General features: G+C 33.3%; 1 protein-coding gene across 1 annotated transcript in view; it reads left to right on the top strand.

Moving 5' to 3' along the window:
• Positions 1-3,320, top strand: part of LOC129798257 (uncharacterized) — a 94,685-nt gene extending 91,365 nt beyond the window's left edge. The window contains exon 7 of the mRNA XM_055841290.1: positions 1,115-3,320. Within this exon, the coding sequence (XP_055697265.1) occupies positions 1,115-1,224 (110 nt within the window). The 3' untranslated portion in view covers positions 1,225-3,320. The remainder of the gene's footprint in view (positions 1-1,114) is intronic.
• The last annotated feature ends 14,882 nt before the right edge of the window (positions 3,321-18,202 follow it).

An 18,202-nucleotide genomic window follows, 5' to 3' on the forward strand; every position in this document is an offset into this window, starting at 1 on the left:
TCTTAGTCTTTAATAGTCTCAGTCGAGTGAGTGATTTTGAAATTGTCCAAAACACTACCTTGTATATAATATATATGTTAATGAAATAAAATATCCTTTATAGCCACTGAAGAAGGTCCATATCCGGACCGAAAGCTCTGGGCAAGATTAAAAAAGTGTTTTAGTCTTGAGGTGAAGGAAACTCTCACTGGTGATCACCGGAATTTTTATAATCTAGTCCTATATTTCGACCGTATACGTATACAAGCTGAAGTCAAAGTGGAAAATTCGGTCTAATTTTTTGTTCTTCAATTTGACTTTATTTTGCCGTATTTATTCTAAACAATACGAGTTAAAGTCCCAAAGAAATTGTTTAAAAATTGTCCAAAGAATTATTTAGTAAAGGATTGAATTTGTATGTAATAAGCCCTGAAGAAGATCCCATCCAGGATCGTAACGTTGGCAAAATAAAGTCAAATTGAAGAATAAAAAATTAGACCGAATTTCCCACTTTGACTTCAGGTTATGTATATCCTTAATGGTAAAAATAAAATTGTCAAACTGATCCAACTGGTAAAAATGAAAGGATCACCGAGGATCCTTTGAAAGTGTCCCTGTTTTGGCACTTATTAACCTCCGCAATAAACGAACAAAAAGAGTGATAAAGTCATCTTTGGTGTTCGCTCAGATGAGAGAAATATGGTATCAGTAATAAGTTTGTGATAAAACATATAATCTTACGTGATAAATTTGCATATAAAATTTCAAGAGACACTAGTGATCTATTCAAAGGTTCAAATGTGATCCATCCTTTCGAAAAGGATCAATTTGACCCTTTTATTTGTACCAGTGTAACCTTAATCTTAGGTTGTATCAATCCTACCTATTTTACGTGTAAATCGTAACCTCAATCACTGAAAATTGCTTATTTAAAGCCCTGCTTTCCAAATTTATTCCTTCTAATTGTTGAAAGCGAATAACCTCCTTCATATTTTCCAAAACTCCCTTTTTGCAAAAGTGTGTCCTTTTAATTAGAAATTAATTTTCCACTACCTTAAGCAAAATTCAACGTTATGATGATTAGGGCGATGCCTGTGAAATCATATTTTGTCGTTTTAATTTCCTTCTGTTGCAGGTGAAAATCCAGCCGCAATACATCATGTTGGTCACGGCTATCCCGTTCTATCTTCTGCACCAACACGACTTGTAGTGCTCACCGTTGTCATATTAATTTTCATTTCGTAAAGAGCTGAAGGGAAAAGAGAAAATTAATAAGGAAAATTGTGCCCTCCAACTGGAACACCTCTCTACCAACAATTTTTCTCCCAACATCCGACAACTAGACACTTCCTTGCACCATTAATTAAGACACCCCCCAAACCCATTCAGGCAGAAAGATTGTTGAGATACTTCAAGTTTCCACCCTCTAACTTAAATCTCTGTCTTGGGACTAAAACAAATTGAGTGAACAGTTTAATATTAACATAATGTGAAAGAAATAGTTGGTAATATTTGTACCTCCAGGATAACACTTAAGGCAGTTTGAAAATCGATAGAGGAATGTTTATTAGTTTTCAAGAACGAAAATGTTATTGAGATATTTTGTAGGTTTATTACTAAAACCGAGAATATGAAAAGCACAAAAGAAAATTATAGAAAAATTTATAGTTATTACAGTCCAGCATTGAATTTGATCTGTTGATTTCCATTAAAATTCTCATCTCAATTTCAATTTTATTTTATTTCACACACAAGTATTTACCAATTTCTTAAGCAAACACTTTCAAACCAATAAAATTTTTCGAAAATATAATTTTATATGTTTATTGGTGGCTCAAATGACTTTCTCTATATGTATTCTTTTATTGAGCGTTTCCTAAAGAAAATATTGAATTTATTGCTGTATAGTTTAAATTTATGATATACCAAACTTTAAATAATATTTAGGTACCCTCAACCAGCGATTGACAACTTGCTATCTGCAAAATATTCTTAATAAAAATTTGTATAATTACTTTTTGGATCCAAAGCATATACATTGACTTTTAAAGGTAAGAAAAACATTTTGTTTTATTCCAAGCTTCTCATTATTGTATTAAAAGGTAGCTTCTTAAGACTCAAGTTTTCATTTTTGAAATTAAAGATTTATTTTATTAAAAGATTTTCTATAATTTTTCGAAGCAAGTTTTATAAAAAAATTAGTTTCCTAATTTCCAAAAAAATTTGGTTTAGTTCCAAATTAGAATGGAAGTCCAAACAGCAGAATAATAATCCTAGGCACATGTCAACCAACCGTGAAAAATTTCAGAGAATTTAGTTAACAACGATACTTTAACACGGGTTTCCAGCTAAAACTTTTAACCTCGTTCACAATTGCCGTATTAAGAGTCTAAAGAGATTTTTGCCTTACTTGAAAATTATAAAAAAAATTCTACAAGAATCAAACTTGCATAAAATAATTAAAATCAGTGAATCTTCATATCTAATGCCCCATATGCACGTACGACTTAATCTGAGATCTAACTCTTTCGCGTCACACTTTTATTCAGCAAGTGAATTCATGTAAAATTGAGTTTTTCCCAATGCTTTATGATCAAATATAATAGTTCCGAGAGGAAAAAAAATTTCCATTGCGTGAAAACTCGGAAAAACTCATATATGGGTCATATATGACCCTATTGTCGTGAAGGGAAGTATACATACCATTTTCAAAATCTATATCACGGGCTTTCTAAGAGTTTTTTTGCTTGAAGTTATTAATTTGGCTAAAACAATGGCAAACTGGATTGTTTTGATGAACACTATACTCCTGGTGTTCAAGGAATCCTCCTGGTAATCCCTTGAACAATCTCTGTCACAATATTTTGAGTGGTATTTGGCAAAAATAAACTTATCCACATATTTATTCAGACACAATACAATTGCACAATATGAGACGCTTGCAGAATACTCTAAAATATTGCAAAATATGTTATAATTCATCAGATATAAGATGAAATGTCCAGGAGAAAGATATTTTCCTTCTCGACTTCACAAAGAAAAACAATGTCCCAACTGTCCCAACTACATTGTTGACACGAAAACACTTACATAAACTTTTTCCTTCCCGACAATAGGGTCATATATGACCCGGAAAATTCTACACGCTTTTCTGGAAAATTGAGAGTAGTTTATTATATCAAAATATGCAATGTATAATCTTTGGATATTCTATTTTGTGCTTCTAAAGAACTTTTTGCTGAAAAAAATAAATGAATATAAAAAATTTTGAAAAAGAAAAGTCATTTCATAAAGTTCGAAATTCGTGATTTTTGATCTTAAACATTTTCTTTTCCTGAATATCTGGACTCTTGAGAAAATTAGCCAAGAATCTTACATCTTTCTATTATGATGTCGTGCACAAACAGATAGATTTCAATTAATGTAAATAGTCAAAAGAAAAACTTTTTTCCCTTGGGTCATATATGACCCTAATGACGTGAAAGAGTTAATCGAAGTTAATAGAAAATAGTTAATAGTATATAACTATAGTTCACAAAATAGAATTTTTGCTTTGAGAAATGAGAAAAAAATGAAACATTCAAAGACTGCAGAATTTAAAGATAGACCACTTTCCCCTAATGATCAGATTATGGTTCCATCAGTTTGTAACTAAACGTTTAGTTTATGACTGATGGGAATTTAGTCAAGTCATTATTTTGAGTATAATTACGTTAAGTCATCTTTCGGCTTAAGTCGTAAGTGTGTCTAGCCCATAAGGCTTGAAAGTTGTTAAAACTTCTCTAATTTTATCTCTAAAAATTTTACGTTTTTTGAAATGTTAAAAAGATATTTGAGAACGGGACTAACTTCAAAACCTTAGAGGGTTTAAATTTATATTTTGTATACCTCGTCAAGAAAGCCTTACAAACACATCTAGCCAAGACAACTGAATTTGATGATTTGGGACTGGGATTATGGTAAAATTTCAATTTGGCGTTAATTCTCATAATTCATTTAAAAATACAAGACTGGTTATGTTCAGAAATAATTTTCGAAGAGACATAGCCAAGTCCCAGCAACGAAAGAGTTCCCTGTTCGAGATGCCGCGACGGTCGCGCCCTCCCAAATGTTCAGAAAGTGGTGGCCACTATGGAGAACTATTGCTTGAACCGCGTTCGTTTTTTCCCAGCCCGTAAGGATTTACATTGGACCGAACCCTGTTCCGAACGCGTTTGCTGAACGGTGTTCAAACAGGGAACTTTCGTTGCTGGGGTAATACTTATTCGAAAATCGCCCGCAAGTTAAAAGTGCTAGTTCACATATTCGCCGTTTTAGCGCTGGCTGTTTTTTTAATTTCGAATTTTCGATATTCTTGAGACTTCAATCATCAACAACGTCAGCAATAGTGCTTAAACGATACATGCAAGAAATGATTTTTTGTGCAGTTTTGTACATAAATGTTCCATTTCATTATCTTATAGGGGAGACTGGGACAAAAAGTCACAAAACAGATATTTTATTTTTTTACAAGCTACTCAAGCGCTTCAAAAATTTCTAATTAGCGCGGTTTTATAGAAAATTTACCACTCTACAACTTTGTGTAAGTAATATTCCTCTATTTTATAAGGAAATACGTTTATCGAACCGATTTCGAGGTTCATGGAGGCTTATCTATAGAAAAAAAATGAGCCGTTATCTTTTTTACCTTGGAAGATATAGAATTTTGAATTTTTCGATTTGTGACTTTTTGCCCCAGTTTCCCGTATACTTTCGTGTAAATTCTTGATTTAAATTCTTAAACATCAAATGGATTTTTAGGCAAGTTCTGTCAAATATATTTTTAGATCGGTACAAAAGCTCAATTGAAATTAAAAAGCACTCTCAAAGCGCAAATGTTATTACTAAAACTCAATGTAAGGACTTTGTCCATACGGACAAGTCAAGCTTGGCAATCTATGTGCTCACAACCGGATCTTTATTATCCAAAAATATCTCGGCTAAAAAGGGAAAATATTAATATTTGCTCTAAATGTCTCTGATGTTCGAAAACTCAGGGATTATTATTATTATTTGAATTTTCCCACAACGATGTTAACTTTGACACATGTTGACATTCGAAACTTTCATGACACTTTCAATTTCGCACATGATATAACACGAATCACTTAACGGAACTATCTTAAAGTTAAAATGTCCTTTCTTTGGTTTTTAACTCCGATAATTGAAATTTTCGTTCTCCGATCGTTAACACATAGAATGTGTCTCAATGTTAATTTTTCAGGAATTATCTTTTGAAAAAATGAATGTGTTAATTCCCCATTTCTATATTCTGAAGCACTGAAAGGTTCTGCCAATCATTAATGTAAATAATGCTCAAATATATACTAAAAGTGGTTGCAAATCGAATTCAATTTTATTAATTCATATTTTTAAGAAGCCTTAATATTTTAGAAGGGGAAACCGGGGCAGAATTAAACAGTGGGGTGTTATAGTTTCCCTCAGAAAGAATATTGAGCAAATTATATTTTTCCGAGTAATTAAATTCCTGCCTATTCATTAAAATATTTATCAATCTGATTCAAATATGTTTTTCACTAATTGTAGGGAAAAATTTCATTTGCTGACTAATTGTGCCCCGGTCTCCCCTACCAAACATTGGTATTTTAATGAATAAGTCTAGGTCTTTTATTTCATAACCTCTTCATTCAATGCTGGAATAGGATTTTGAATTGAACAGAAATTTATCCGGGCATCAAACCCAAGGTTTAGCTATATTATTTGATATTTTTTCTTTGTTTTAATTAAATTTTACAAACTTATTAATTTATTGTAAAGTTAAAATATTTTTTTGTGAATTAAAATATCTTGCAAATTTTAAAATTCATTTTAAACGGATATCCTTCATCTAATGTCATTCAAATAATGTTACTAAGCCTTAGGTCTGCTGACGCTCTAAGTGTTATTGGAATTTTATAAGAAAAGAAAACATAAAAAAAAACTAACCCGAAACTAACCTAAAACAGATATTGTTTGCAAGTAAGATTGTTCCACCAGAGAAATAAATTTGAATGTACAAGATTAAGAGAATCAAATTCCGTGTATATAAAGAATAGATGTATGACGTGTTAATAATCAGCATAAAATTATAATTTACGTTAGAGACCAATATTGTACATATTCAGAATTGAAATCAAATAAACTTTATTAATATTAATGCGAATGGGGTGACTTTCAGCGGTGTATCTGCATTATCCTTCAGCGGAGCAATATCTAAGATTTTCTCTTAAATTTGCATATGTTGCCTCGATAAAAGATGCATAGAGGGATGTATAGTTGCGGATATGTCGTGGGATAAAAAATGATGAGCGTCTTGGGGTGATCTATATGCTGCGCAGTATGGGAATTCCACAGAGATATCTGCATGAGATGGAAGTTTAATATTCATTACATTATTTGCCACTTATTGAATGATAAGAACACAAGGAGACCCAATAAAATCCCCTCAATATGTTCAATGCCATGTGAAGAGGGGGCGAAAACATCAAATCATGCTGCAATCCCCAAAAGGATCTCGTCTTCTAACCGTATTCATCCAATATTGCGCAGCTCAATCGCTCCCGTTGAAGGAATATTACGCGATCATTAATAATGTGAATGGTTTTGGTTATCCACTCCTCGCAAGCTACCCTGTATTTCTTCGTACGATGAAACCATAATCTATCAATCATCTCCATCTCTCTGACCACCCAGACTTCCTTTCATGGGGAAGGGAAATGTATATGTACATACATATAATGATGATGATCGGGGTATTTATAAGACACCGCATCATCTCAATTTCATACAGCAGCTTCTCGATGTGCCAAGGGTTGCCCTCTGAATATAGGGTGATGGAATAATAAGCACACGCCGTTAAGTTTTGGTAAGTACAAATGGTACATCAAGTACAAGATACAAATACTCAAGTTTAAACATTCAAAATAGGGAAATCATTAAGCATTTTAGCTAGATACTTTAAATCGTATTTCAACTAATCGTAGTCCAAAATTACGATATTTATGCGCATTTGTGTAAACGTTAAGTTTTTAATTCATCGAATTTAATTTTCTATCAAATAAAAGAAAGAGTGTGATAGAATGCGATACACACATCCAAAACATTTGACAAAGAAAGGGTCGTGAATTTTGATTTCCTGAAATTTGTCTGATCTAAAAATGGTGTGTACGAGGCAAAAAAAGAAACAAATTAGTAATGGCTCTGGCACACCTTTCCACTTTAGTGAAATTCAATCAATTGAAATATTACCTCTTATTCTTTCAAAGAAAACACAGATATTAATTTCCTTTTCTGACAAATACAATTTGCAATAGAAATCCAAAACGAAATTAAAATTTGAATTTTCATTTGACAGAAAGAGATACTTTTAGGGTAAAGTGGTACAAGTTGGACAATGGTACAAGTTGAACAGGTTTCTTGATAAATTTAGTACTTCATTTTTATTTGTATATTTTTAATGCTTTAGTTTTATAATTTAGTTCCTTGTGCTTAAAAACAAATTTTGTACTATTTATCAAGAAAAAAGCCATGTCCAACTTGTACCGCCGAATTGCCCAATTTGTAACACTATGTCCGACTTGTATCACTTCACCCTATATCTAATTCTACTTTGAAGGAGTATAAGATAAAATTTCAATTGATCGAACTTTTAACTAAATTGACGAGATTCTAAAGAATTCCAACTAAAAGATTTGTCAGCGCCATAAAATATTAATTTTTGATCAGTAAAAAAATTAAATCTTTGCGAAAATGGGGTTTACAATAGTTGGAAGTACAATGGTTGGAAGTTTTTCTTCTATTCTTTAACAAAACTTGAATGGTAATTTTAATGTTTTTAAATTAAATCCTGCCTATTTTTGACAATTTTTTTAATGCATATTTGGATAATGTCTTAAAGCTGTTTTTTTTAATTTATGATTCTTTTCGTAGTTTTACTCATAAGACCTGAGATATCCAAAAACTTACATTGCTTAAATAAATTAAAACACGAAAGCGTTCTTGAACTGTCTTAAAGTAAAATGTTATAAGTTTTAGAGAAAATATGCCGAATTGTTTAGTTAGTGGGATAGAAAATATCTCTACAACCCCCTAGGGGGAGGTGGGGCTACTTTGAGCAGTGAGACTACATTGATATCTATTTTTTGCCTATAAAGCTAGTCCTTACAAATCTTTTACTTAGATACACAATTGTTTTGTCTATCCAAATAACATCAACTTAAAACCCAATTTCCTTTAGATATATGCGAAAAAATCCTATGACCATGTAACCCTACAACTGAAAGTAGTCGCACTTCCCCCTATAAATGACTTCAACAATTTATAATGAAACCCTATCATTCTCTCGGTACTTCACATGTATCAAAAGTAAGAAAACTTCTGGATCATTTGAGAGGGACTTTCCGGTGTTCGCCAGTGAAAAAGGGGTCACCCTAAGATTAAAACACTTTTTCGTCTTGCCCAGAGCTTTCGGTCCCGATGTGGACCTTCTTCAGTGGTCGACTAAATAATGTTCTCGAAATTACTCTTAGGGATCGTGAAGTTTGAGGGATACATATCACTCATCACTATCAGGATGTCAATATGGGGTTTGGTTTTTCTTCTTAGGAGCACTTGTTTCCTAATTTTTGTAGCTAATTTTCACGAAATTTAGGAAGGAAAAATTTGATGTGAATTTTTGGCGTCTGTTACAATAACGTTGTTGTTTGTGGCGAACACCGGAAAGTCCCTCTCAAAGTACATTGCGCCAGTTCATCATCATTAATTACTTCTGGATCACTTCTGGAAAAACTTCTGAATTTTCTTGCACGTCTAGCATCGTTTAAAAACCGGTGGCAGACAAAATCCCGAAAAGGCCAAAATCCCGAATGTTCAAAATCATGAAAGGGATGAAATTATGTGGGGGAAAATGTTTAGAATAATTTTCCAAGACACAGAAGATTACCCTTTGTCTCCAGAAAGCGCGGGTGCAATCGTAGGAGTAGCTATGACACTTTTAAGAATTCGGGATTTTGGCTTTCGGGATCTTGACCGGGACCCTTTAAAAACTTGTACATATGATTTTTTGAAAAAAAAACTGAAAGTTGGTTTTTTTTGCTAAAATTTAACACATAAAATTACGATATTCAGAGTAATTTACACTATCATCTTGTAAAATATGTTATGATCAAGGGAATAAAAAAAATCTTCAGCAGATTGCCGAGCACATATTTTAGTATAAATGATTAGTAAAAATTAAAAATGGTGAATAAAAAATTAAAATTTGTAGTATAGAAATATTATTGGCAAAGTAAAAATAAATAACTTATAAACCCTTTCAGATTTTATTTAAGAAAATGGATTTTTTACCTACCAAAACCGTTTTATTTATTTACTTACCAAATCTACTAATTTACTTATAGGGGGATGAGCTACATTGAGCTGGGACTACATTGAAAACGTTAATTTTTCACATATTTTTAAGGAAAGCTGGACTTAGTAAAAATTTTATTTAGATCCAGAATTGTTTTATCCGTCTAAATTACATAACGTTAATTCGAAATTTCCTTGAAAACTACGCAAAAATAGCGCTTTCAATGTAGCCCCACCCAACCTCAAACTACCAAAAATATTTTGCCCATATAAAAAATCATTAATTTCCGTATGAGATTAACTCATCTGCTAACAGGAAATATTTGAATGTCTTTTTGCTGGCTATGGAAGAATAACAGGAGTTCAAGTACGGTAGAGATCCTTAAAATCTTCTCTATGTCCTCCTCACACTTATTACGAGGGGGAAATAGAGGAGATTTTATAGGTGTTTACCGTGTTTTGCCTCTCGTTAGGAAATTATTTTATTATATCTTATTATTGTTATTATTATTATTATTTTTATTATTATTATTATTATTATTATTATTATTATTATTATTATTATTATTATTATTATTATTATTATTATTATTATTATTATTATTATTATTATTATAGAAATTATTATTATATATCAGATGAACCTATTCTATTTGCGATTTTATCCACAAAAAAGTTAGTTTTTACTAAAAATATTTTCACAAAGCGGATGTCAACGGCTGTTTTTTTTAAATTTTTAATAAAAATGTTGGAAAATAAATTTAGTTTTAATGCCGTACACATTTAGTTTAAATGTTATATTCCTTAAATCTTAGAATTAACATTTTTTTATTATAAAAAAAAAGATGTTGTGAGAAAATATTTTATTTTCTAGTCTTCATGCCTGACGTAATACAATCAAGACCCTCCTGAAGGCCTTTGGTGGCGTTAATGACCATCCAAGCACACACAGAATACACCACTGAAGAATTATATTCATCAATTAATAGATCACAGCACAGAAGAATCACAGAATACATCTTGAGCAGGATCTGTGTTGAACACTTTGGCTGGTTACATGGCGAAATTGTTCAAAAACCGGCCTCCAGAATTCGGAACTTACAATTTCCCTAGGAGGAGTCGTACATCCAGCATATCCCAGGGGAGCTCATTAAAGCAGAATATGTATTAGAGGTATATTCCCTGCTCCTTCGTGATCCTGAACTTACTGGATTGGCAGATTATTGTGAAGGAGCACAAAATGAGCTTTCTAAAACACTTGTTAATCAGTTTTCTGGACAAAATCGAAGCCAGAGTATGTGCATAGCCTGAAATCCTTCCGCTAATTCTTTTTTAATTATTCTGTTACTAAATATGTTGTTTTAGCTATCACATGCGATAGATCTTAATGACCTTTTAATAAAAATATCTCAAGATATTTAAATTTTTTGGAAAAATATTGCAATTTCGAACCCAACTGCCAGTCCCAATCGGTAATGAATAGGTCAAGTAATCGTAATTTATTTGTTTTTCTCGATTGTTCATTTTCATTTGTGCTAGAAGACATTTTACTGTCGTCAAAAACATTCTGACATGCATAACTTCTTATCAAATTTTCTAATTCAGAATTGACTTTTTAATCATGAATGAAGTCAATCGATAATAAACGGTTATACGCCCAAAAATCATCTGAAAAGTTAATTCAAGGATAGCTCTATCTCGTGAGTTTGAGCATTCCGCAAAGCTAGGATGCTTTGCCTTCCTTTTTAGAAGATTATACACCAAATTGTAATGAAAAAAAAATCAAAAGTTGTCTAAATTCTTATACGACACTGGATGATGGAACCGACGATATATTTTAATGTAGCCATAAGTTCTGACTACACCCTATAGGAACTCATTCCGGGATACTTAAAGAGAGGCTTTGGCTGTGAGAAGTGGCAAGGAGTCTAGGCTGAGGGAGCATATGGAGGGGACGGAAATTTGCTGAGAGACGACTTTGCTCCTTTTAGAATTTATTGCTCTTTTATAGCATCGCGGGAACATGAGGATATCACCGCATACAGTTAAACACAGTGTGTGGGAAAATGAAGAGAATTTTCTGTGTTGCCAGGAAAAGGAGGAAAAACGATCTGATGGCACAATTTTGAGGATTTTCTCCTGCTCACTTTCTGAGGTATCTGAGGGGTGTTCAACTTTCGGTGATAAATTGTATACATATACCACCCATCTACAATTTTATCACAAATGTGTGATTCTGTCGTGAATTTGTGATTTTATGCCACTTTCACTGCGACACAATTTCACACTACATTTCAGTGAATTTTTCATGAAAATTCTGCAGACTTTGAAAATTTTCAAATACTCATATTGCCTTATTGATTTCCACCTTTGCAAATGGCAAACACCATCAGCATTTCTTAGAACTCACGAAATGTTTTTCCTGCTATTTAAAATTTACATTGCGGTTATGGTGAGACATTCTGTTATGCTTAAAAAAAATAATTTACATTAGTAATACTAGAGATCTTTTCTAAATTTACAATCTTCTGTCTCTTTTTATTTAATTTACTTTAGCCTTGCAAATAGCAGATGTATCAAAATATACTTAAGTGAAGTGCAATAATTTAAAAATTCAAGAATAATAACGTCAATTTAATTTATTCATTTTATTTAAATTAAAATTTCAATTACTGAGTAACGAGCAACGTAAAATCTTCAAAAGTCATTGGCATCGCAAAGAGCTATGTGCACAGAAGTACTTACTTCTCATTGAGGTAAAATAAATAAATTCACATTAAATTTTTTATTTACAGAATAAAGTGACTGAAAGGAGTGAAATAAAACAAATTTTTGCTCTAAAGTAAGACATTCCGTGATGAACTTGAAACAGGTTGTTAAGCTGAAGTATAAATAAATAAATAAATAAAGCACAAAAAGTATCAAAGTAAAGCATTTGAATATACTTTTATATGGCAGAATTTTTAGCAAAAGAAACTCTAAAAAACAATAAAAACTTATAGTTTTTGGTAAAAATGAAAATTTACATACGAAGCAGATTTTTCTAAATTTCTACTTTTCCAATACTTTTTACGCGGGCTACATTAGGACAATTCAAGCTTCGAACAACTCATTTGTTTTAAATACGTTTTTAATTAATTTGGTCCATTATTTTGTTATTAACTAGATCAATGCCCCAAATTTCCTGGAAAGAACCATGAGTCAAATCCGTTAAAAATAGAAAAAAATAGTTATCCGAAGCTTCAGTTGTACGAAAGTACCGTGCTTTCTCCTAACAATTTTTTTTTGATTTCTTAGATAAAATAATTTTTATATGATTTAAAAATTATTAATAAAGAAAAATAGTTTTGAAAAAAATATTCCTCCAATGTTGCGTTATGGAAAGAGTCAATGAAATATTATTGTGTCATATAGAATAACTTCGGTCAGTGAAGAATTAAAAGTGATCAGATAAATAGACTACCTCCCGGAAATACCAAGATTGTTGTTTTTTTTTTATTTGTTTATTTTCTTAATTTTTCGTTTTTTACTGCTCGAACTCGATCCCCCGTTGACTAATTTTCTCATATATATATATTTGTGTTCCAAACGACTTTTGAGAAATGATTCAATGATATCTGTCCGTCTGTCCATCTTGTATCTGTCCGTTCATCTGTCGTCAGCTTTAGACGCTAAGCGGTTATAGAGAAAAATTTGGACCTTCGTGGTACCCCCTATAAGTCGACCCAAGGATCGTTACGAAGGATTATTATCCAAGTACCCTCCCCAGTTCCTGCAAAACCATGTGTTTTAGGGATTGCTCGAAAACGCACCGAGCGATTTTCTGTATCTTTGGATATGTTTTACCTAGGCGGAAATTTCGTCTATATTCGAAAACACCGTTGAATCATTCCTAATAGGGTAAGTGTGCCAAATTTCGGCAAAGTTGCATGTAAGCGCCAAAGTCTCAAGTTTGAAATGTAATATCCTTAATAGAAATTGATTTTTTTCATTCCTTCTAAAGCCTGTCCGGGATTTAAAATCCAAGTTTTCGACATGAAGTTAGTCACAATAGGAATTGAGTTTTGTTTTGATTTTTTTGACGTTTCAAGAGAATTTCGTCTGCTTTTCATTTCTGAAAAAAAATATTGAAAAGGTTGTGTTTTGGCTGAGAAAAGTGATAAAAATGGAGAACCTGCGCAAATTGATCGGGGACAGTACCTAAAGAATCCAAAAGCGAGCTATTCTGAAATCGGAAGGATCACCGGAAAGTGTCGATCCACGGTGCGAAGCGTTATATTACGCTTGAAGAAACTCAAGACTGTTGTTCGAAAGCCAGGATGTGGTAGAAAACCTGGAGCTATAAACAAGAGGAGGGAGAAGAGAGTGTTGGCGCTTTTCCAGAAGCAACCTTGCCTTTCAGTCAGAGATGTGGGCAAAAACCTGGGTATCTCCAAGAGCTTGGTGCAGAGAATCAAAGAGAATAACGGATTGATAACGTACAAAGCTCAAGCTGTTCCCCATAACACGGACAAGCAGAGGCAAAGCGCCAAAATGTGGTCGAGAAATCTGACTGATCGAGTTTTGAAATGCTTTTAAGGATGCATTTTGATGGACGACGAAAATGTCGTAAAAGGTGAATTTACTCAGTTTCCCGGTCAACACTTTTACACGGCGAAGATTCGTACGAGTGTAGCCAGCAAGTTCAAGTTCAAAGAGTACGACAAGTTCCCGAAGAAATATGTGCTTTGGATGGCAATCTGCTCTTGTAGACGTCGCAGCGAAGAATTTTTCGTGACAGGGACAATGAACGCGGATATTTACACTAAATAGTGCATCCAAAAACGACTTTTGCCACTGTATCAAAGTCACGACATCCCTCCTCTATTTTGGCCTGATTTGGCATCATGTCATTACGCGAAAGCCACCCTGGAATGGTTTTCCAACAACAATCTCAAATATGTAGATAAGAAGGTCAACCCGCAAAGCACTCCAGAAGTCCGCCCCATCGAGAAATACCGGGAATGCTGGGGAATTTTGAAAGGAGACTTGAAGAAGAAGGCTAATCCAGCCAAAGATTTGCAGAACTTCGCACGAAAGTGAAAGAAAGTCGTCAGAGATCGTGGGGACGACCTTGTCCAGAGCCTTATGAGGGAGTAAAGAAGATTGTGCGAAGATTTCGCGGAGAAACCGCTTGAATAAAAAACCATAAAGTGAATTTGAATCACAATGAAATACCCTTTCAAGAAATATAAATAGTACTTTTATTATGTACTATAGTTTTTTAATGAGAGTCATTTGTCTTCTTGGATTTAAATTCGGGACACACTTTTCTTAAGGAGTGTTGCTTAGCACCTTGTAGAAAGTTTATCGTCTTTATTTACTCTAAAACCATTCTTAATACATTTTAGAATGAATAAAAATGTAGACATAGCTTTGGTGTCCTATTTCGGCCACCTTCATTCTCATAGTTCCTTGCCCTTCGGGAATTCTTTCAATATCTTTTTCACGTCATCTTGTTTGTCGAAGCTACATTTTTGTTATTCTTTTAGATTGTATAATCTCTAGAGTATGTAAAAACTAAAAATTCATGGAAATTCGAGGAACAAAACAGGTGGCCGAAATTGCAAGATGGCCGGAATTTGGCACAGTTACCCTACTACAGTAGACTCTCGCTAATTCGGCTCTTATAAAATCGGGCTACCTTTTAATTTGGGCATCAGTTAAATTTGAAAAAAAGTTTATCGACATTTTTTAAGTTTTCGAATAAATGTAATATTCCGAAATTTCGCATGTTTCGTCTTAGTTATGATGTGATTTTGCATTATAAAGGGGGTTTCATTAAATTTACCATAAATATGTTGCATTTTAAACAAACAATTTTATGCCCGAATTTCTCTCCAATTCGGATGAAATTTCGGTCCCAAATGCCCGAATTTGAGAGAGTTTATTGTACGTATCTTAAGAATTCGTAGAAATGTAACATTATTTTGCCAAATTTGCACAAAGGCGATATGAGATTTTAGAGGTTAGACTCAACATAATCTCACATTCCAAAACAACCTTTTGGACAAATAAAAGCAAAGGGTGAGAAGTATTTTTTTTATCTTTATATAGTCCCATGAAGGTGATATTTTAGTCATCAAACACACAATCTGCAAATGATTCACAGCATGACATTTTCCTTGATTTAAAGATATCATAAAAGAATACTGCCCTTGTGAATATGAAAAATTTTCATTGCAGCAGTGAATTACGGTGGAAAATTGTGAAATTCATGGTTTTTTCCGCGGTAAGGAGGAAATGTCTACTTCATGGGACTCCCCTGAAAGGGACATGTATGGTCGTGAGTGGGTTGGAGTGGAAAAATAACATGTACTAAACGCACGTGAGGAAAAACACTTAAAATGCAAGAGTTATTTGTGGCTAAAAGTACAGCAAGACTGGAAAGAGTGGCTCTTGTGCTATATGTATAAGTTGTTTTGTGCATCGCGGCGCGAGCAGAATGAAACAAGGGGTTGATTTATTGGTGCTTTCATGCTTCTGCTGACTGTCTGTGGAGGCAAAATGCTGGAGAGCTTTTCTGGAGGTGCTTGAAGGGCGGGGGGTGTGAGTGTATAAAACATGGCAATTTTCTACCATTTTCCATGGTGAGGTATTCTTCCAGGCACACACCATTTTCTGTGGCTTTACTGCTCCCTTTCTCTCTGGAAAAGATACCACCATTCACATGAGCTTTTTCCTCAACAACTCCACCAATCTGATGCAAAATTCACAGCATCCCTAACTTCGCACAAATCACTCGCAAGTCTCCGGCCATAACACACGTTTACTCTTTGGGGGATTCTCATCTCGACAAAATATAAGTCATTAGTGGTTGGATGGTGAGACCGAAACTTTCGCCCCCACAAAAACCATTCTCCCATTCAACCCCTACCGACAGGAAGTTTTCGGTGAGAGGCACAGAAAAAAAAAGTTCATAACCCCCGTGAGAAAATATCTTTCAAGTACTTGCAGGAAGGTGAAGCCTGGGATATTTCCCCAAGAAACATTTATCCTCAAAAGATTGCACGAATTGAATACTGATTTCAGATTTGAGCATCTTATAAGCATTTCTTGATTTTCACACATTTTTCCTATCACCTGAAAAGCATCTAAATCATTTGCAAAATTCTCATATTTCACTGTCGTTTTATTACCATTTTCTCTGGCTCATAATTCCACTTGAACATTTTTGCATTCTAGATGTTCACACAGTGCTTTCTGTAAGGTCTGTAAGAATTGAAATAATGAATTCTGCACTTTCTCGAATCTCATTATAAAAGTAAAATTTAATGATGATGAATGAATAATTTGCAGAAAGTTTGCTCATTTCAGAAAAGAGATAACATCAAATAGAAAAGTCCTTTTATTGCTCTAACCGTGAAGAGAGAGAAATTCATGCAATCATTTTGATTTTAAGGTACTCAGTACATGCCTTCTTTTGCCAAGGTAATACTAAGACGAGGTGTTAGTAACACCGCGTAACTCGGATTATCCAATTTTCATACATTTTTGGTAAGCAGTTAAGTTAGGTGTTAAACCTAAAATTAATGCATTGCATTAAATTAAGTAGTAATTAAGTGCTTAATAAATACACTGAGAGAAATCCGAAGAAGTTAAAATAACATTCCGGAAATGTTTATTTTACCCTGCAGTATTGATCCAAAAATCGGTGTAAATATTGTGCTTTTTAGGAGTATTAGAGGTTAAAGTTACCCTTTTTCATGTTAATTTTACCCTTAAAAAGGTGTAAAATTAACATTAAAAAATGTTGATATATTTTTACACGCAAGAAGTGTTAAAGTTATAAGAAAAAAAAGTTAATCGCACCCCCTTTCTTTTCAGTATACTTAATATCTTAAAAGAGTTACTAATTTGCTTATTTTCAATTCGAAAGCCTAACGGTTTGATATAGACGAGAGTTTCGACGTCGTGTCACATAAGACTTACATGAAGAGCAAGAAAAGACAAAAAGAGTAGATTAATACGATCCGTAAGATTTTACTGTTCGTATTAATTATTTTCTGGACTGTCTGAATCATCTTACAGGCAATTAGAATAAGTCTTCAAGCGTACCAACCGTGATCCAGTCATTTTTCAAGGGATTTCATGTCTACCAACTTTGTATGCATTGGGCAAGTGCGAGCGAGAGGTAAGATAAAGCTGTTGCAAACTTACTACCCAGGTCAGTTATATCGCATCTGACCAGATAAGTATGAATTAAAGCCTGAATCAACCCTTATTTCAAACCTTGCTTTAGGAAACTCCATTAGAAAAAATCCTCACGAAATATTTGTGAAGGACATTGTTTTGTGCTCGTAGTGGCCAGCATCGGTATTAAGAAAATTGTATTGCCAGCAAAGTTGCCGGCGTGTTATTCATCTGTCACTGTCAAAATGAAACGTCTTTCATTTCATTTCGTGGGTATTTTTTTTAGGAAACTAGGGGAAGTGTGCCAAATTTCGGCCAGCTTCTAATTTCGGCCACTTTGAGTGTAATTTCGGCCACAGAAATAAATTAATTAAAATTATGTATGTTATCTTCGAATAGTCAATGAATTCATTTTGCTTTCAAATATTTATTCATTTTGGGAAGTATTAACACAAAGACCTTTAAATTTTAGGTTTGAATGTAAATTGCGTTGTAAAAACTCAGTGTGGAAAGAGTCTTACAAAAAATGTGACAGATCGATTGTGTTTCTAGCAGTCTTACGATTTGTGGTGAAATGCAAGGGGTTTTCCTTCGGTGTTTTTCATGAAAATTGATTAGTTATCATTAAAGATTGTTTTTTATGTTAATAGTGAATCAATCTTTA

The sequence above is a fragment of the Phlebotomus papatasi genome, chromosome 1, assembly GCF_024763615.1.
Source record: "Phlebotomus papatasi isolate M1 chromosome 1, Ppap_2.1, whole genome shotgun sequence".
Taxonomy (NCBI): Eukaryota; Metazoa; Arthropoda; class Insecta; order Diptera; family Psychodidae; genus Phlebotomus; species Phlebotomus papatasi.